Here is a 20,446-nt window from a genome sequence, read left to right as displayed (position 1 = left end):
CTATATTAATGAGGAAGTGTATGTAGCTCAACCTCCCGATTTTGAAAAGCATGAGTATAAACTAAAGCGGTCTATGTATGGACTCAAACAAGCACCTATGGCTTGATATGAGCGACTTAGTAAGTTTTTGATTGATCAAGAGTACTCTGGGGGAAAGTTAGACACTACACTTTTCATCAAGCATCAAGGAAAGCATAATCTTCTAGTTCAAGTTTATATTGATGATATTATTTTTGGATCCACTAATATGCAACTTGTCAAGAAGTTTTCTAAGTTTATGCAGGGTGACTTTGAGATGCGTATTATGGGGGAGTTGAATTAATTCCTTGGGATTCAAATAAAAAAAACTCAATGAAGGTACATTTGTGTGTCAAACCAAATATTGTAATGAACTACTAAAGAGATTTGGTATGGAAAATGCAAAGTTGATTGACACTCCAATGCCTACAAGTGGTAACTTAGAATGGAATGAAAATGTTAAGGGTATTGATGTGAAGAAGTATAGAGGTATGATTCGTTCTCTTCTCTATCTCACTGCATCTAGGTCGAATATCATGTTTAGCAAGTGTATGTGTGCTCGTTATCAATCATCTCCTAAAGAATCTCATTTGAAAGCCGTAAAACGTATTCTTAAGTATCTTCATGGTACTTCTAAGTATGCGTTTTGGTATTCTAAGGGAAGAAATTGTAATTTGGTTGGTTATATCGATTTCGATTTTTACGGTTCCAAATCAGATAGGAAGAGTACTAGTGGAACTTGCCACATCTTTTCAAATTCCTTAGTAAGTTGGCATAGTAAGAAACAGGTTTTTGTTGCTTTGTCAACTGTCGAGGAGGAATACCTAGCGGTCGGTAGTTGTTGTACTCAAATTTTGTTGCTTAAACAATAACTACTTGATTTTGATATTAAACTACAACGTATTCCTATTATGTGCAACAACACTAGTATTATTAATCTAACCAAAAATTTGGTGCTACACTCTTGCACTAAGCATATTGAGATCCGTCACCAGTTCCTACGTGACTATTTGAGAAAGGAGACGTTATATTTGAGCATGTTGATAGCAAAAATCAACTTGTGGATATTTTTATAAAACCTCTTGCGACTGAACCATTTTTCAACATTTGAAGGGAATTGGGGGGGATACTTGATATCTCAAATATTTCCTAAATATGATTTTGTTGCATGAACTTTATATACTTTTTCTCTAACTTTCCTTGGAAGTTACATTATGTAAGAGTGCATCCATCATTAATTCATTACTGAGGTAATATTGCTCTATTTTCCTTTTTCCCTTTTGTAAGTAAGTTTTTACTTTTGCATGTTGCTTAATGTTCCAAATGATTGATATTCTTGATATGTGAAATAGTTCAAAAATGTTCACTTCCAAAAATTTCTATTGATGTATGTCAACTTATAGGCTTATAGTGACTTTGTGATATTCTTTCTATATGCTTGAAATATGTTTTTGGTGTATTGGCTTGTTATCTATTCTTGCATGAAATATGGTTGAACATGTTATAATGTTAGCAAAATTCTTGCTATGTGTCATTGTTATGATAACATCTCTATTTTTGGTTTGAGTGGTGGTAAATCTATATATCATCTTGCTAGAGCACATGCGTGTGCAACATTTCGGGAGCACCAAAGGCATCTCTCACGTAATCGTATCGCTTTTGTAGTAACTTAAGAGTTTTTTATTACATTATATCCTTCATTTTTCATGTTTGTATTATGTTATTTGGAATAATTTGTGGCAACCATGTTATATTTTTGTTTTATATGCTTGTATTCATGTTTAGGAATTCTTTTTCAATATGAATTTAATTATATATGAGTGTTATCGTATTGATGTTCTTATCTTTGCAAACCGTCTCTGTGTGTTATATTGGTTTATGCGTGATTTAAGATACTTCTCATATATTGCATCGTTTCTTTTTGATGTTGTCAAAGGGGGGTAACCAAGATGAAGCTGGGATGCATATATTCAGGGGGAGCCTTTCATTGAAAATATGAAACGTGTTGTCTCAAGTTTTTCCATCATCAAAAAGGGGGAGTATGTGAGTTCAGCTTCTGTTAGATGCATTTTGCATGATGTCAAAACTAGGATACTTTAGCGTTAATGTATATTGGACGGTATCCTCTGATTCTCTGTGTGCATCTTAACATTAGAAAGCATAAAAGCATTTGAAAATAAGTTGGAAAAGGTCCCATGCATCAAAAATGGATGAAAAATAAGTTTCGTGAAAATTTTCTTATAGGTCGGCACATACGACTACAGCTCGACCTATAGGAAAAAAAATTTTGCTATAGGTCGACACATTCATTCCATAGGTCGACACACATGATGCATTATTAAAGCATGTAGGTTATGTTCCATGTGACGCCTCTTCAGGTCGACACATAGGCAGCACATGACCTTCGCAGGTCGATGCATGACCTTATATAGGTTGGCCTATACGTTGAACAGGTCGGCACATGACTTTCATAGCTCGACCTATTCAACGAAAATTTCTAAAATTTTACAATATTTTCAAATCTGTTGCATTCCTTTTGCCTCAAAACATGCATGCGTATAAATAATTCATACATACATCATTGACTAGTAAGGTTTCTAGTGAGTAAAACATATACGAAAGCGGGATTTCAAAGCACTCTCATCATCTTCAATCTCTCTTCTATGCATACACACAATCAAACTACACATAATCATTTTTTGATTTGGTGTCATCTAGATTAGGGTTGATAGCGACTAATTTATGTTGATTGTACTATAATATTGGGTTGAGAACTTTGAGGATTTCAAATCAGAAAACCAAGGTGGGGTTTTCCTTCAAGATCATTAGGGTTTGAAGGTTTTTGACAAGATTACTCAATCTGGATCCGACCGAGTCAAGTCTTTGAAGACCAAGGAGATTCTTGGCAAAAGAGTAGCGTTGGACGGTGGATCACATTGGTAAATATTGGGTTTCAACAAGTGTGCGCTTGGAATTAATTTGACCGAGTGAAAGCTTTGAAGAACAAGGGGTTTCGTTCAAATAAGTAGCGTGAAACGGTGAATTGAAGCGACATTGTTGGTTACTTGATCAATTTTTTATCAAGGAAAGAGAAGGTGGTAGAATCAACATCAAGCATATGGTTTGTAGGGTTAGATTGCTACATCTCTCTTGTATTCATACATTTGCAAATTAAGATATATTATACTATCTCAATTCGCATTTGAATTAAGGGAAACCGTACCCATAGCGAGGTCGATTGATGATCAATTTTGTTTGGATCATAATTTTGAATATATTTTGAAATTGGTGTTGCTATGTAGATCACAAACCATTTGGTTGTGATTAGACTTTTTAGAACAACAATACCACATAGAATTTCAAAAATTGTTGATCGCACACTAAGTGTTAGACAAATTGCTTCATTTGATTTTTTGTGTGAATTTTTATTGGAGATAGACTTTATGTATTACTTTGCATTCAACTAGTTATTATTAGTTGTTGTTGATCGATTTTTGAATCATTATCATACTGTTGTCGTTAATATGCATATTCGAATTTCTTGATAGCGGGTTCGGTTAGACGATTTTTGATTTGGGATATTTGTAACTTGCTTCCGTACCATAAATTTTTCAAACTATTTTTTGTCAAGTTTTTAACTCGGGATCTATTCAACTCCCCACCCTCACCCCCACCCCCTTCTATAGATCTAAGTATATCGTCTAACAATAACGAGGGGGTGAGGCTCCATAGAACAGGTGGCATACCTATTATATTTGGTTGGCACTACGATTTTTATGGACAAGAGTGTCACTTATGTGGATGTCGTCTATCTACGGTACTTCGAGGACCTCGAGCGGATCCATGAGTATAACTTGGGGGACGCTTGTTTGGTCTACTTGTATTCGAAGTTATCAAATGATTGTAGTTGGAAGACGAAGCAGGTCACGGGTAACATCACACTGCTGACGATAATATTTATTGGTCTTTTAATGTTTTTGTGTCATTTTCATTACATTTATGCAATGCATTTACTGATGATTCATGTATTCCAACACATTTCAAGCTTGGATCCTCCCGCACTTCTCGGCCCATCTCCGGTCGGTCGTATGTACCGACTTATACTGAGGATATATCACGTGCTTTTGCATTTTCCCCGCTTAAAGGGAACCAGGCAATAATGAGGTTCTGAGTGTATCTTAATTGCTTGGTTGACGAGGATATACACTTTAACAGCTATGTCGATGTCTGTGAGACGCAACCATTTGACGACATAGTATTATACTCGGGATGGTTGACTTGCGACTCACGTTTCACATTTCCTCAGTTGCCTGAGCGTGTCATGCGGCAGTTCGGCTACACTTAGATTATTCTGAGACACTTTGTTGTCTCTGCTCCTCCTACTATAACACGTAGAGATATAGATGTCATATTTGATGATTATCTTAGTCATCTAGTGTCGGAGGAGGCCCGGAGTATCATAACTTAAAGTGACTAGAGCTATGTCGACGGGTACATCAGATGGTTCTTTAGGGTGTCACATCAATATATGATTCAAGTTGTTCCAGGAGATCCACCGAGGTCAGCTCATCAGAAGATACTAGAGGGGAAACGTGCACAATTAAATCATGCTCATGATGTCTTACCTAAATGTCATCGCAATGTGGAGACCGTGCAGGCAGGCATTGACAGGGGTATCTCCCCTTATGCGTCTGAGGTGAGGCAAGTCCTAGATGCCATTATGATGGAGGCACGATATATATACACTGATGTATCAGAGACAACGTCGAAAGACTGGAGGTAGAGGAGGCCGAAGAGCCCGAATATCTATAATACGACCTACGCATTAAAATATAGTAGTTGCACTTTGGATTCATTATGGATTGTATTTTATTTTCACTTCATTTTACTTTATCATAGATTTTAACTTTATTTTTATGTTATTTTTTAACCATCTGAATTTGTCATTTTTTACATATCGACTATATGGTTTAATGTTCAACACATAACAAGGTTATAAATCATCATTTTCATCTGAATAACCATAAACCAGACATAATTTACATTATAAACCAGACATAATTTACATTATAAACGTGTAAAATGAATCTTTCAGAGAGAAATACATGGTGTATGTGTTAAAATATTTCATAAATACATCTCCGAATCAATTAACATTTTGAATTTAACAAGATGCATTCGAAAATGCATCTCTAAAATATGAGACATTTTAGATTTTTCATAGGATGTTTTCCCACTCCATATGATAGAACAAAAAATTCCCTTTTTTTTCAACACAACCACTCAACTTGACAACATGATTCAGCTTCAATAAACATCAAATGAAACAAACCGCCATAAAACTAACCCTAATTTTTTAATTATAAACAATTTTAAACTTATTAAATAGATTTTTTTTCATTTTCTCATTTAAAAAATTAACCTGCTGAACAATTTTAAAAAATTCCTTACCTCCTTTCATCTAAAATTTAAAAGATACAGTTTGCCTCCAGTATTTCAAAAAGAACCAAAAGAACTACAAAATTTCCTAACTTGACTTAAAAGTACACATTGACACAATTAGTGTGAAAAATCATAACCAAACCTTGAATAAATAATCATGCAAAACAAAATACCCCCTATCACTTACAAGCAATAAACACAACGCAAAATATAACACTAATCATTTTGGTTCTTGAAGTGGAACGTCCCATGGAGTCCTGAAGTGGCACTATTACGGTACTTTCTGCAAGCAAACCAGCTACCCGGCCACGGACTGTTACAAGAGTTACAAGAGACTATCGGTTGGAACTATACATAGCCCCTAACAATTGGAGCAAAAATTATACCTCAAAACTGCTTGCTAGCATACCTCAAAATTGCTTGCAGAATAAACTTGGAAAAAGAAGGTAGAAAGTTTACAGTTACATCCACTGAGATTTTCTTTAAAAAGTTCTTGGGTTCCGCCATATAGCCTAAGTTCAAAGAGAAAAAAGAACTCAGAAACAATTTAAAAGATATAGAAGGCAACAAAACAAAGTCAATTCAGATTTAATGCATAGAGTGAACGTGATAATTAGATTGTCTACCACAAAGCTCAGTTCAGATATAAATTTCTATGTCAACAGTGTCTGTAAAAATTGTGCAAACGTTACTTACACTAATATCATATCTAATTAAAGATATGCAATGGAAATGTTAAGCAACTAATGACATTTCTGTTCATTTTATTTGGTGACCATGGCCGTTGGCAGTCACTAAAAATATCTTTAGAAGGGTTGAATAATGAAGTAAAGGACTTGTTGTTAGCAAGGCAAGAACATTCTGAAAAAATATCGATATATAAACATCAAATTTCACATAGTATTTCAACAGTGTGGATATGGTCTTTAACTGTATGACTCAACTCTAACTAGTCACTAGTCAGACACAAAAACAAGAGAAAAACAGTATAGAACATGTGCTGACCGTGACATTAATCGCCTGAAAAAATTAGTTTTTTTTTAGGAAATTGAAGTGAGAAATTCCAACAGATATACACATTTTTCTTTGTGTACAGTTGTGCATATATTAAATAATAATGGGGGAGATGCGGAGTTTTTATAACAGACAGATTTTAGCACCGTAAAATTAGGAATGCATTCAGTTCTGTGTATAAAATACAGAACTATAACTGTTCAGTAGAAAATTAATAATTTTAGCAGCTTGATGATTTGTTACACATTAACACTATTTTACCACAATCTTAATGATTTTCAACCAATGTTCATCGACCCTTTCATTTTGGAGAAGACAAATCCATAAACATGTTTCTCAAAAAATAAGGGTTAAGAATACAATAGCATTCAAAGTTCGAAAAACTCACGTGAACAAGTTTCTCACTCAAAAACACCTTTCTTGAGCATTGTTATCTTGTTAAAATATTCAGTCGATCTAATGCACATTGTATTTTATGACTTGCTTCAATTTTCCGACTAATTTGCTCGTAAGACTGCACACAAAAAAATCAAAGCAAATGAGCAAGGAATGACTACAAAAGTTTTTGGAAAATTGAACAAGTTAACAGATCAATATGACAAGTAAAAGTGACAATATTTCTAAATCTTGAAAGACCTATATCAAATTAAGCATCAGTTGGTCAGGAATATTGCAATTTTCCTTGACCAAACTTCATTTTAGCCAACTTCACTATGGCTGACCATCTGTGGCTGACACTGACCTCGGCAATCATCAAACTATTGAAACTCTCAAGTTAGCCTGCTTACCACTTACTACACCTAGCCGAACTCATCTAAAAAACCCAAACTTTAATATGTTGTGATACGAACTTAATCCCCAAGAGCTCGCGAGTCAGAACAAAATAATTGTACCTAAGGCATCCTAACACATTTTAACTAGGTATCTCAGAAGAAAAACTAGTGGCTATATTTAAAGACAGGAATTAGTCTTAAAATAGGCAACCTCGCACTACTCCAATAATACAAAATCACATTTCCATGGAATTCATTTTATGAGTGCCCAGAAATATCCAGAAAGCAAGCCCATGAGGGTAGAGAAATAACATGACATGGAGGATTCAGTGCCAAGTGCACATGTAACTTTTTGGTGTAAAAGATGCACACTTCAAGGTGCACAATATCACTAGTAAGTTGCAGGCATAAGCCCCAAAGAAGATAATGATAATATCTACAATATGTATAATGTGTACACAATCACAACATTAAAAAAACACCTTAATCATCACTCACATTTTCTGATGTAAAGAAATAATTGCTGATAAGTACTACCTTTGTCCCTAAATATAAGACCCTCTTATAAGAGCATCTTTGATTTTTCAACAACGTTAATTATTTTTTTACCGCCATACACCTATCTATTTTACCTCTTTTTCTAAAACTTCCAATAAATACTATAATGACAGCATAAATAAAGTTTCTCTCTTGAAGGATAAATTTGAAAAAAAAACATCAACTATTAACATATTTATTATTACTCCCAACTTATTTAATTCTAGTGAACTAGTCCATGGAATCCTATATTTACGGACGGAGGTAGTGATGTAGTATTTAAGAATAGGTAGCTTCAATACCAAATCATAATTGCTCATTAATGATAAATTACCTTTAACAAACTAATTTCGTGTATGATGTTATCAGTATCCTCCTTGAATTTAGACATAATTTGTTGCAATTTTGCATCCTTGTGCATCAACACTAGTACAGATACCACAATGCTTAGCCTATTCAAGCAGTTCCCCATATGCTGAGTGCCATTATCATTTTTCAATGACAAACTACTTTCCGTTATAGTTGATCCCATTGTCTTCAATACATAACCCATAAGTTTATGGCACCGATCAAACAATAAGAAACAAGGTAGGAGATAATAAATGGTACTTAATCGATTGGAAGGAATGCGCTGCTCCTCACCATCTTCTTGAATGAGCTGTGGGACAGTGAAATATATTATCGACATTGGAGACCCGATGTTTTATTTAAAAACAAAGAAAACTTAAATAATGTACAATATGCACTTACTAGTTAAACACACTAGGGATCTAACAAAAAGTTTGAATAGATAGATGTTCCTAAAATTATAAATAACCATGGCAAAATGGGAAAATGAAAAACTCTTCTTGATTACTTGTCAAAACAATCCATACAAGTTCAAAGATTAGTGTCATGGGTGCGTATAGAATGGTCAGCATGAGTTTCGCTCCATTATGAACCAACTGCTGATAACCCTTCATATATTTATAAAATAATCACCAGTAATTAATTTATAATATATCAACAGCTATTAAATGTTGATCCTGTATGGACCAAAACTCATATGTACCATAGTATGATTTCCCTAGTTTCATATACCCCTCTAGTTTTTTTACTAAATGGAAAGTTCAGCTGTAAAATAACAACTTTGGTGCAAGAAACATTAAAAGGAACCAAGTCATAGCCCGATTGTAGGGTCGAGTTACCCATTTTTCTTAATGAATAGTCAATATGGTTAAAATTGTGAAGTTGATGCATGTATAAACCAAGGAAAGAGACAAAAATCAACCATTTGACATTTGGCTAGATTCCACACTTCTTTCTAATTTTTTTTTAAAGTAAGATATCTTACAAATCAATAATAATATTTCAAAGTTGTACTAAGCAAGGACTTCCAAAAATATTAAGAATAAAGAAGAAACCTAAAGGTTTAATTTTTTTACATTGACTTAAAACACGATTTGGGACATCCCAAAAGAATAAAATGATAGATGTGAAATGAAGGAGAGCGTAGCTTCAAACATATATTTTTAGTTGGCAAGAAGATTTGAGAAAGCATAATCACCTGCATTGCGTCCATTAGATATTCAGAAAGACAGGGGCCTAGAGTGATAATGCTTTGTTCAGAAAGTCTTGTGGGCTTGTTATCCACTGTAACAAGCATTCTTAGGAGAGAACAACTATTATCCAAAGAAGGCTTTAAAACCTGTGACACAATAGCAGAATGAGAAATCATGCTTCTAGAAAGTCTCAGAACAAGCCAACAAGTACCAGAGAAAAGTAACAATGGCAAATAAATGCACAAGTAAAAAAAAACAGATGCAAAAGAACTCTCAATTGAGTAAACTTACTATTTGATCAATTATCACTTTCTCTATAATCTGTAAAACAAGAGAATTGTTGCCGATTTGTTCCATGTATGAGCAAAGAACAGCCGTCATTGACTTCAAAGTTTTGCGGAGTGCATCACCCTTCAAGCCAGCATCACCAACTTCTGCAAATTTAAAAAGAATGACATTTCTGATTCTGATGCCAAGAGACTACAAAAGGTAGGTTAAAAATATTGACAAGCATGGCCAATTCAATCATCCTTAATGACCAGATCAAACTGTCCTAGCCAGGGGTCAAACAAAACCTACCTAGCAAGTTATACAATACATTCGTATCAATGACTAAATATTTTCCCCATTTTAGTATCTTCACTAACTGAAGAACATGTCAAGAATGCTTGCTATATAATGTCTTGAATTGATCATTTTAACCCTCTTCCAGTTCTTTGTGATCATGCATATTGAGAATAATGGACAGAAGTACTAATTCCAAAAATGAAATAAGAAATGGATGTCATTTAAATTACAAGTTCAAACTGGTTTTCTTAATAAATTTTTGTAACCTACCGGGAGAAACTTTGAAACGCAAGACTAAGGTGACGAAGACACTCAAGTAATCAGCGATATTTATATGCCCGTCTTTATAGGCTGAATGGAGAATCTCTATGGTCCGAAACAACAAATAGGGATCTAGATCAGGACCTGTAAAAAGAAAAAGAAATATGCATAAATTTTAACGCAGAAATATTGATTTAAATATAGTTAGCATCAAACTGTCACTCTAATGGAATTAGCCATGTTTCACATAAAAAGCATTCGTACTTGAAGTGATAGAGAAGAATTTCCCAAAAGTGTCCTCCACTGTTTTAGCCTTTAACTTATCAAGATACCTCTCTAATACATTTTCTTATGGATCTCTCAAATGTAATTAAGATTTATGTTTTTGCAAACAAATGATTACTGCCTGATAAGGAAAAAAATGATGAGAAGGGGATATAGGAATTGTAGACTAGAAGGAATAAAGAAGACAATTAGAAGGTAGGTGATTAGGAGGATTAGTTGGACAGTGGGTTAAATAACTGAAATTATACAGGAGTGGCATCTTTTCAGTTAAGTGAATGGTTGAGCATAGCTCATTGCTCTGTTATAAAGGTCACATCCTCAGGAAGGATAGCCTTCTTGATTTGTTGATTCTTCAATAACAGAAACAATCCTCTCTCTCTAGTTTATTACTGCAGTTCTTAAACTCCCTATGATTCTATCACTGCCATGATTACCTAAGATAATAAGTGTCAAGTTTCGAATTAACATCCAGAATTTCAACAAATGTAAAGTACATTTTATACATCTATATCAAAAAGTCCAAACTTATTTGTTTAAACATTGATCACAAAAAATATATACAAGTAATATTATCAAGTTAGAAAAATACCACCATATATGAGTGGTCATTTTAAATGATAAACCTTCCAATAACTCACCATCATGTATCATAGTAAAATTCAAAAATGTTTACATCAATTATGCAAATGTTAACTGGTAAAATATCTAGTGAAAATAAAAAATTAGAAATCAAGTTGCTGAAATTTAAAAACAAACATGAAAAACTTACTTAGGCAACAACCAGCTAATGACTTCAAAAAAGGCAAGTCCAAATGAGATAAATAGTAAAGGCAACATAAAGAAAGCTCTTGAGATTCTCTAGGAAGTCTGATAAAAGGACCAAAGCATATATGTTCTGCAATAAGAAATGGAAAACAATTAGAGACCAAATAGTATCTCTATGTGAGGATTATTATCCATCTTAAGTTAACAGCACATTGATGTTTACCTCCATGACACGTAGAATAAAAATCTTGCAAAGAGTTTTGCATGTTGTCGTACACGCAAACAAGTGCTGAGTTCAACAAAGCACGTTGTCCAATACGAAGTTGAAGCCTTACTAACGCCTAAATGAACATTGAATATGTTAAAGACAGAAATATAAAATTTTAAGATCATAAATGTTGAAGCACATTGATCTCCAGAAAGTACGCCGGATTCAGGAATTTTGCATAGAGAACTGCTATTGAAATTACAAATCATGATTACCAAGGAGCAGGTTGGGTGTTTATCACCCAGCTGGATAAGCAACAGAGGAAGCTCTTCGATCCACACACATAAAGCTTTTTGAAGTTCTACATTTTGTGGATTGTTTGTCTCCTGGGAAAGCATGCTTTGGATCTACATTTGAATCAATAACGAAATCATATAAAATTAGAAAAGAGAGAAGAGGGGCCATGATGGATTCCAAAAGTTTAACTTACAGGAGTTAGCATATCTTCCATTGCAGAGAGACAGGCCAATTTCAATAAGGAACCTGGCTTGCTTTCCTTAAATGTCTGGGTAAATGCCTGCAATGGTTGCAAATTTCATGTAAAAATAGCACCTTTGAACCTTTATTAGAAAAAAAATAAAGAAAAATATATATAAACATGGAACAAGAATCCAAAAGGCAAAAATTAAAGGCCTGTTTGGCTTTTCGCTTTAACATTTAATTACAAAATATCTCCTTGATTTCAATTTGTTTCTAGTTCCAAAGTTTTATATAGGGAAAAAAAAAGACTGAAAAAGAAGAAACAGAGTGAAAATGAAGTGGCATTTTCTTAATTAAAAGTGAAAAACAGGAAATGAATATAGATCATTTCCTTAAACTAGCAGTTGGCCCAACTTTTTTGGCTTAAAAGCTATTTTAGTGTTAAAAATTTTAAAAGTAAACATGGAGCTGTTTGGTTGCTTTCAATTTTTTAACTTCAAAATCATTTTAACCTAAAAGATGGTTAATAAAAAATGCATATACAAAACTTGGCCTAAAATATTTTTTTGACTTAGGGGAGGCCCAGAAGGACCGATTATAAAAGCACAAGTTGTGAGGAATGCAAACGCGCATAGCATCCTAAATAAGGGGAATATTACACATCACTGTGGGCTATCAAAGATTCTACAACCCAAATCAAAATTAAGATTGATTTGCGAGGAAAAAAGGGAGAGATGCAGAAGCTCCAAAAGTTACATTTTTTTGTTCTTTGTAAAAAGAACAGTTTTTATGAGTTTTAAAAGAAAAATGATTCGACAACTTCTACTTCTAAGGAGAATGCCGAAAACTGTTGAGCCAAACACTGCTAAAATAGGCCCTAAGATGTTGTTTGCTTTATTTTATTGTTGTTTGGACATGCTATCACTAATAACAAAAAAAAATTCATCATTTCCTTCACAGTATCTAGGAATTAGAAATCATTTTGCAAATTATAAATGAAAAAAGAAGCCAAATTCCAGGTAATATTTAAAAGACAGAATATATAATCAATAGCTTTCGACAAAAGATAAATTAAATTTCAGAATTCATGTGGCGAGTCAAACCCAAAGAAGACGAGACGTCCAGTCGCTTGCTCCACGTGAAAGAAATTTTGGAATAAAACGAAGGAGTTGAATTAGATGCTTTTCCCAGACAGCCTTACCAGACTGTGCAGCTCTGCCAAACTGCATATTAACACTTCTAGTCAAGCTCAGATGTAAAATGACAATTGTTTTCAACTTCATAAATAAAAATTCAAAAGGATTTTATTAGTGCATGTATCAAACCTTCCCAAGAAGTGCATTTTCAAGAAATTCTAGAAATTTCTCCAACAAAAAAGGAGGAAGGCAGATCCATTCATTTAATTCAAAGAATATTTTTGCAATGACCAAGTTCAAGTCAAGCAACCTATCATAATCCTGCAAAGAATGAAAAAGTTAATATGACATAATCCTGCTGGGCTTTTTACTACCTATCATGTGCTACAAAGTAAGGGGATCACTATAACACAACAAATAAATTTAACCCAATATAAAACAGTTTATAGGAGCAAACTAAATTTTTTAATATACTTGGCTTTAACAACCGAAGTTGAGTTGTGATGTCCCAAGCAACTAGACAAATCAAGATGAACTCTGACAAGAACGCATCACGTAACCTTCAAATTACTTGTCAATATAGTAGGCTAGAAGCTGTTACTTAGATATAAATACATTTCATCAAAGCACACCAGTTGAAATTTTGAAAAACCATAGCAGAAGTTATATTTTCAATCCTACAGTACAAAGATATCCTCCAAAACAGGGGAAACAATTAGATAATCCTCAGACCTAGTTAGGAAAAGACTTGGTAGGCATGCAAAGAAATTAGAGAGCTATTCCTCCTCATGTGTACTATATTTTGGAGATGAGCGTATTCTTAAGAATAAAAACAAACAACTTAATAGATAACTTAGCAATCCATTATATTTGATGAAATGAGTCCATATTTGCATTGAATGGGTTATAAGAGGGAGGAAAATAACTAATTTAAATAGCTTTGGTTTCTCTTTAGATTTCTACAGTTATTGTTCTTCTTACTAGTCACCTCTAAAAGGTACCAACAACAACAACAACGCCTCTAAAAGGTAAAAGAAATAAATATGCCTACCTTTTGTGGAAGACCATGCCCTGGATCAAGAGGAAAAAGAGGAAATAATTTCTTCAAGAATGTAGAAGAAACTGATACATCCCATATAGCCACATTGGCTCCACCTTGAGAACTTGTGCATTCCGATTTCTTATCAATCCCATAAACAAATGACCTTACTATAAGATCTATGCTATGAAGAATGAATGACATACAACCAAAAGACCTCCCTTCAAGATTCTCCTTAGCATTAAACAAAGTAGTAAATTCTTGAAAACTATTTATTAATATTGCCACTAGATACTTTAGTTTCATTATGATATGAGAAAAACCTACACAAAATAAATCATAGAAATACAGTCAAACCATTATAAAGAATATAAAAGATTAACAAATCTTTTTAGTTACTTCAAAATTATGCAAACTTGTACAAAATACAACAACATTCAATTAGTCATTTCATTCAAAATCTAAATTGTAATTTTGAGATACCATACCAGTAGAGCTCATAGAGTTATCAGCTTCAAAAGCGTGCAATACCCTTTGTCCAATATCATCCTATTAAAAATAAGATAAAGCATTAGAAATATACTGGAGAAGGCTGCAGCATAAAAACAATGTTCTCATAAATCACGGCTGGAAACAAAGTAGGTGGTTTGAGTCTTGTTATGCTTCGAAAAGCAAAAATATATAACCACATCTAATAAAACAGATATAGAAAGTTCTTTTTGATAAGATAGAGAAAGCTTTTTTTAAATCAATAAGATATATAGAGGCTTAAGAAGAACAAAAACTGCTATTGCAATAGTACTATTGATCCAGGTCACAGAGACTAACTAGTATTCACAATTAAATGAAACCATATATACCTTATTTTGCAAATCAGTTTCTTCTTTATTCCATGGCAAAAGTGAAAGGCAGCGAACCAACCCGGCAAAAGTATCCTTCAGTTTTTCTTTGTCCTGTAAATGGTATTGGTTCTTCCTTAGGATATCCTCATAATTCTGAAAAATCTGTTAACAATGCAACCAACATTACAGAGAATTCTTAGTTTCAAATACAGAGAATACAATCTAAGGACCAATATGACTCAAATTCAGGATATGTTGACATAATAAAGTTTGCAGATGAATAAAACATATCAAAAGAACAAGCTCAAAAATAGATAAGATGATGGTACATAATCCAATTACAAATAACCGTGTAAAATTGATATGCAATTATAGTCTGCATTTCACCAACACAACTAAGAAACAAAATTGTGACAACATTTTGTGAAGCAAATTTTACAAGCCTTTTAATAAAAAGGCTGAAATCAGATTATAATATACACAGATTTTGTTAACTTATAAAACCAAGCATACAAAAAGAACATAAAAGGGAAATGTACTGTAATTTTTTCACTGGAAACTGGGGATGAACCCCCTTCTAACAAAATGGAAAAGTATGATCCAACAAAAGAAAATAACTCCTGAACAATGGAATGGAGAAGAATCTCCTTGCAAAATGCAGAAAGGTAAATGATTCTCTCAACAATGAGAGCACGCCCCCATAGAGATTGGAACCACCCCAATATCAACCCCACTAATTCCACACGAGTCATTATACCTCTCTCTCACTTGGTTACCCTCCTGTAAATACATCTCTTTCTCTCTCACTCCTTCCAAGAATTCTACATCCCCCTCTATTCTCTTTCACTGCCACCTGTCCTATTTTGTATGCCTATTTTAACTGTTTCTTCTCCTTCCAATCCCCATCCCACCCTTGCACTCTTACTCTTTACTTGTTACCTCCAAATGAAGGCCCAACAAGCCCAGCAAGTCAGCAACCCATCATTAACCATACAGTAATACAAAAATAAGAATAATAAACAAGTACAGCTTTAAACAAATTATAAGTAAAAGGATTTCAAGAAGCCTAACTAACATATTATTAAGAAAACATTTACAATATGGACAATATATTACCTTTTCTGCATAAGAAGAAAAGGAAGGAGGATAATACTCAAGAGTAAGGTCTAAGAAATCAAATGCTATGAACCGAATGTCAACTGCCAAATGAGTCATTGCATTAAATATGTAAGCCATCATTAGAGAAGTGATCAGCTCTTGATTATCCTACAAAATATAGGGAGAATCAAGTAACCAAATAAGATGAAAGAAGTTCACAGGAGAGTAATCATTACTATATTGATATGATTGTATGACAAGTCGAGGATATGTCAATTGAAAACAAACTATATCCTCGTAAACCAATGAGGAGAGCAATCAACAATACAGGGTGCGAGTATTACAGCCAGACATAATAATCAGAAGCAAATATAAGAGAACAGAAATCAAAAGAAAAAGGCATTAATTACTTTATCACAAGAGAGAAAAGGGCTAAACATCGGTCTTTCAACAAAATTGTCAATGCTACTTCAAAGTGAGCAAATAGAGGGTTACTTCATTCTTAAGTTCAAGTAGGTTGAGATTAAGATCTGAATAATATATCAACGGGTGGATACACCCTTATTAGCTCATGTAAATTACACGGTGATTTGTATGTGTACCAGTCTCACTCGATAGTATATTCTAATATCACATTTTTCTTTATTAGCATCAGAGTCCAAATATAAAATTCAACATCCTTAATAGAGTGGCATAGTGTACGCCGATCAAATTATGGAAAGATGTACAAGTGATAAATCTTCCAGGAAAACATAGTGTCCCAATAAATGAGTAATTATTTGAGCAACTAAGTACGTGTTAGTCATAAGCTGAAAGCATTACTAGAAAAACATATTCATATTGAGTTTAGATTAAAATTTTGGATATCCATGCAATTATCCTTGATTGGAATATCAATTAAAATATGCTATACATTCAAGTTTATTTCAAGGGATGAAAAGTTCCCCACAAATATTCTAACAAAAATCCAACTAGTCACAATGAGTCAACGTTTGTTTTTGGTTGATGGTTGATTTGGGGAGTTGGATGAATAATGAGATGCTTTGGTGTTGTGCTTTTTATGTTGAACTGTGGCTACTTTAGCAGAAGCATAATTCTAGAACCATAAGCCAAAAATTTCTTCTACTCCATTTTTTTGGGACCACAGAGCTTTTTGCTCATAAACTTTTTAAGGTTGGTTATAGGTCTAATAAGTGATAGTATGTCACTGCTTTTGGGAGGCAATGTAATGTTCTTGGTGTCATCTTCTTGTTTGTACAATAAGACTAATTTGATATAGCAAAAGTGGGTGTGGCAAAGGAAGAGATAGACTATTTTATTTTTCAGAATAATGATGGAGCATCACTTTAACACGTAAGAAGAGTAAATTAAGTAAACAGAAGAGAAAGTACCTCTTTACAACTAGGTAAAATCACTAGTTTAAAAAGATCATATAATAATTTCCGAACCACTTTATCGTCATCACTAATACGCTCTCGGAGTTTTTCTACAACACGGTACTTGTGCGACGTCAGTTCTTCTGGATGTTTACTGAATAAGTCCTTAATACCCATCAATGCATCTGTATTTGGGTGGGGGAGTGGGAAAATATTATTAGTTAATATGATATATATAAAGTAAAATTTGAACTCTTGACTAGCTCAGGTAAAACAACAACAAATTGGCATTCAAAAAGAATTAGTGTAATATGAACCAACCCTTAAGTGATCACTAAGTGCCATAATTAATAGTCAACTTCATTTTCTATTCAATAACTTTCAAAATAATGATTGATAATAACAGTTTCATGGTCCAAACTTATTTGGTTTGAGGCTTATAATCGAACAAAATTGACCTCCATCATTCCTTAAACTTTAGAAACTAACCGGTCACGAGATATTGCATGCATTTCAGTTCATGGCAATGTTTTATTAATTAAAACAACGTAATATGCATCCTACATCCGACCAATACAGAAAATTATCTATGCAGCTCCCATCTATTCAAAACAAAACAAAATCTGTGTCGTCACACTTAACACATCAGCCAACAACTTAGTAGCTCACATCTATTCAAAATGAGAGAACTATCTATGTAACTCATGTCTATTTAAGGTTTCTAAACAACTAAATTAATTAATTCTTTTATTCTTGGAACTTTTGTTCAACTTAGTTGGCTAAAATTAATGTTTCTGAAGATTCTGTTGCTCTAACATACAAAATTCCTACTCTATAGAATCAACGATGCGGCTATCCAGACTTAAAGACTGCTAAACAACAACAACAACAACAACAACAACAACATATCCAGCAAAATGAATATACTAACCTCTTCGAACTTTTGCATTATGATGAGATGTTTGCTGAAGAAGTTCTTTTAAAGTCAAACCCTTCTTGTTTACAGCCAAACCTGCCTTATCAGCAGCCACACTCTGCTCCGGCAGAATAATTGCTGTAGAAAACACGGTAAAATTATTTCAACACATTAGTTCATTTACTTATATTCTAAATAAAGCATTCAAAAAACTCCATTCATAAACTATATAGTATGTATATGCTTCCCCTTTTCGTGTGTGGGATAGAGAAAGATTATGCTCAATGATATTTTTAACTTCACAAACTTATGGACATTTTTAAATTGCAGAATGCAGATAAAACAAATACATCCTAACAATAGATATAACGAATTTCAACAAATAAAAAGGTTAAATAATTGGTCAAAAACAAAACCTAGGCAAATAAACTCTGGAAGAAAGGATATAAAATTGATACCTTTAGATTTCACTTCGGTATTTGTTGAATTTTTAGGTGGAGGCAATCTCCTCCCAAGCTTCACCTTTCTTTTCTGAAATTTTGAAAAACAAAAAACGGCAATGAGCATTCAGAAAACTTTGAAAGTAATGAATAACGTTAAACATGTATAGAGGTAAAAAAGAGAATGGTGATAGGGCACGGAGGTAACCTTGAAGTCGACGACGCCGCCCTTTTTCTTCGACTTAGCTTTAGGACGAGTCATCTTGTGTTAACTGGGAGAATAAAAAGCAACGGAAGAAGAAGTAGAAGCTTTGTTTAGATTTCAGCAGAGTTTGGTTTGAGTTGTAAGTACTGCGGGGAAGTGTGTGACAGAGGCTAGGGCAGGGCGGTATGACGGCGACGACGGCGGCAAGAAGCTGAGGTACGGCCGTAAGAGGGAAGAGAGGCTTTGGTTGTTTAGTTCGTGCGTGGTGACTGATTAGAGAAAGAGAATTGACAAGTTTTTATAGGGTTTGATTTGATTCACCTTTCGCCAAAGTGGGCGGGCTATTTGGGTCCGACTCAGATTTTCATTTACACGTTTGGTTGCAAAGGGAAATAGAGAGGAGTGAGTAATGTGAGAGAGAAATACAAGAGATTTAGGGCTATTTAAATGAGTTTGTTTTTTAGTTTTTAAATTCTATTTTATAAGTCAATTTTAAAAAATTATTTTGAAGAAAATAAAATAAAATATGTATTATGGATCTGTCAAAGGATAAATGGATCAGAGTCCACTATATTCGACCCAATATATAAAATAGTTCACATGTTATGATAAGGTACATAATTTATGATCTCTAATTTCATTTTACTCATCTTGAATCTTGAATTGACTTGGGCGTTGGAGTGTTAATCATGCAGGTCCATCCCGCGTTGTCGTAAAGAAGATTGGAGTCACCGTCTACAATCAACAATATTTCATCTCTCATCATTTATGGTTCATTCAAGAGTTGGAATCTCTATTTTTAGTTCTTGAATGGAACAATGACACCGTCTATGGGAAACGACTTCTAATTCCTACGATTCTAGCGAAGATTATATTTGTTTTAAGAACATCGTCGAGCAAACTCAGAAGTTCCAGATCTGGATTTTGAGGTTCAGATCCAGATCTCTAATTTACTAGCTTACAACCTACTCAGCCTATTGAATCAATGGCGGATCGACCTCTGATTCCCTTGTTTTCCTTCTTTAACTTCCATAATCTTCTTAAGTTTCGTAATCAAAAAGTTTTTGGAGGTGAACACAGAGATTTGTCATTGTCAATCTCACCAACTACCGTTTCCATTCTAGTTTTTTAGAGACCAAGTCTCTAATGTCCTCGATAACTCTGCAAATTAGCGAAAAGAAGACTTTCAGACACAAATTTAGGGTTGCATCGGGGTCTAAAGGTGACTTCCACAAAGGTCGAACCAGAAAGTTGCACTCTGTCTCCTAACCCATTGTCGTCCTCGTGTTTCCCTTTTGTCAAAGTTCTTACCAAGACAGCTCTTTGAAGATACTACAAGTTTATAGTCAACATCGGATATTGAGCGAGGTCAGAATGCGAAAGGACCATAGGAATCTCGATCATTCAACGATCTTGCCTTAAGATAAATTTAGGGGTCCTACTTAGCCCAGTCTTATCAATAAAATCCAATCGTGAAGAACTAGATAAAGGGCAGGGTGTCTG

At 33.9% G+C, this 20,446-nt stretch overlaps 2 protein-coding genes across 3 annotated transcripts; one reads left to right on the top strand and one right to left on the bottom strand.

Moving 5' to 3' along the window:
- The first annotated feature begins 410 nt into the window (after nt 1-410).
- On the top strand, nt 411-890 carry LOC127129868 (secreted RxLR effector protein 161-like). Its single transcript, XM_051058983.1, has one exon. The coding sequence runs from the start codon at nt 411-413 to the stop codon at nt 888-890; it is 480 nt and encodes a 159-aa protein (XP_050914940.1).
- A 4,691-nt stretch (nt 891-5,581) lies between these two features.
- On the bottom strand, nt 5,582-19,267 carry LOC127125577 (uncharacterized). Of its 2 annotated transcripts, XR_007804750.1 has the most exons (21): nt 18,947-19,267; nt 18,757-18,829; nt 18,314-18,436; nt 17,398-17,567; nt 16,025-16,174; nt 14,927-15,070; nt 14,555-14,615; nt 14,079-14,389; nt 13,217-13,348; nt 12,995-13,114; nt 11,902-11,988; nt 11,687-11,818; nt 11,427-11,544; nt 11,208-11,333; nt 10,163-10,297; nt 9,617-9,759; nt 9,331-9,471; nt 8,119-8,442; nt 6,863-6,988; nt 5,870-5,972; nt 5,582-5,773 (listed from the first exon to the last, which is right to left on the bottom strand). XR_007804750.1 is itself a non-coding variant. In XM_051054354.1 (20 exons), exons 1-19 carry the CDS (start codon nt 18,998-19,000, stop codon nt 6,905-6,907), a joined length of 2,628 nt encoding a protein of 875 aa, XP_050910311.1. In that variant the 5' UTR covers nt 19,001-19,267; the 3' UTR covers nt 5,582-5,972; nt 6,863-6,904. The 2 variants fall into 2 exon arrangements, 1 of the variants encoding a protein (XP_050910311.1); XM_051054354.1 differs by having other exon boundaries at nt 5,582-5,972.
- Between the last annotated feature and the right edge of the window lie 1,179 nt (nt 19,268-20,446).

This window comes from Lathyrus oleraceus, chromosome 3 (assembly GCF_024323335.1).
Source record: "Lathyrus oleraceus cultivar Zhongwan6 chromosome 3, CAAS_Psat_ZW6_1.0, whole genome shotgun sequence".
NCBI classification, from domain to species: domain Eukaryota; kingdom Viridiplantae; phylum Streptophyta; class Magnoliopsida; order Fabales; family Fabaceae; genus Lathyrus; species Lathyrus oleraceus.
This window is presented reverse-complemented; position numbering and strand designations above follow the sequence as displayed.

Excerpts from the sequence above, each read along its gene's own strand:
- LOC127129868 (XM_051058983.1), top strand. The coding sequence starts at position 411 with ATGGAAAATGCAAAGTTGATTGACACTCCAATGCCTACAAGTGGTAAC.
- LOC127125577 (XM_051054354.1), bottom strand. The coding sequence starts at position 19,000 with ATGACTCGTCCTAAAGCTAAGTCGAAGAAAAAGGGCGGCGTCGTCGAC. Across the intron at positions 11,819-11,901 it reads TGGAAGATATGCTAACTCCT|ATCCAAAGCATGCTTTCCCA; the intron begins GTAAGTTAAACT and ends ATTCAAATGTAG. Across the intron at positions 9,472-9,616 it reads AAGTGATAATTGATCAAATA|GTTTTAAAGCCTTCTTTGGA; the intron begins GTAAGTTTACTC and ends ATTGTGTCACAG.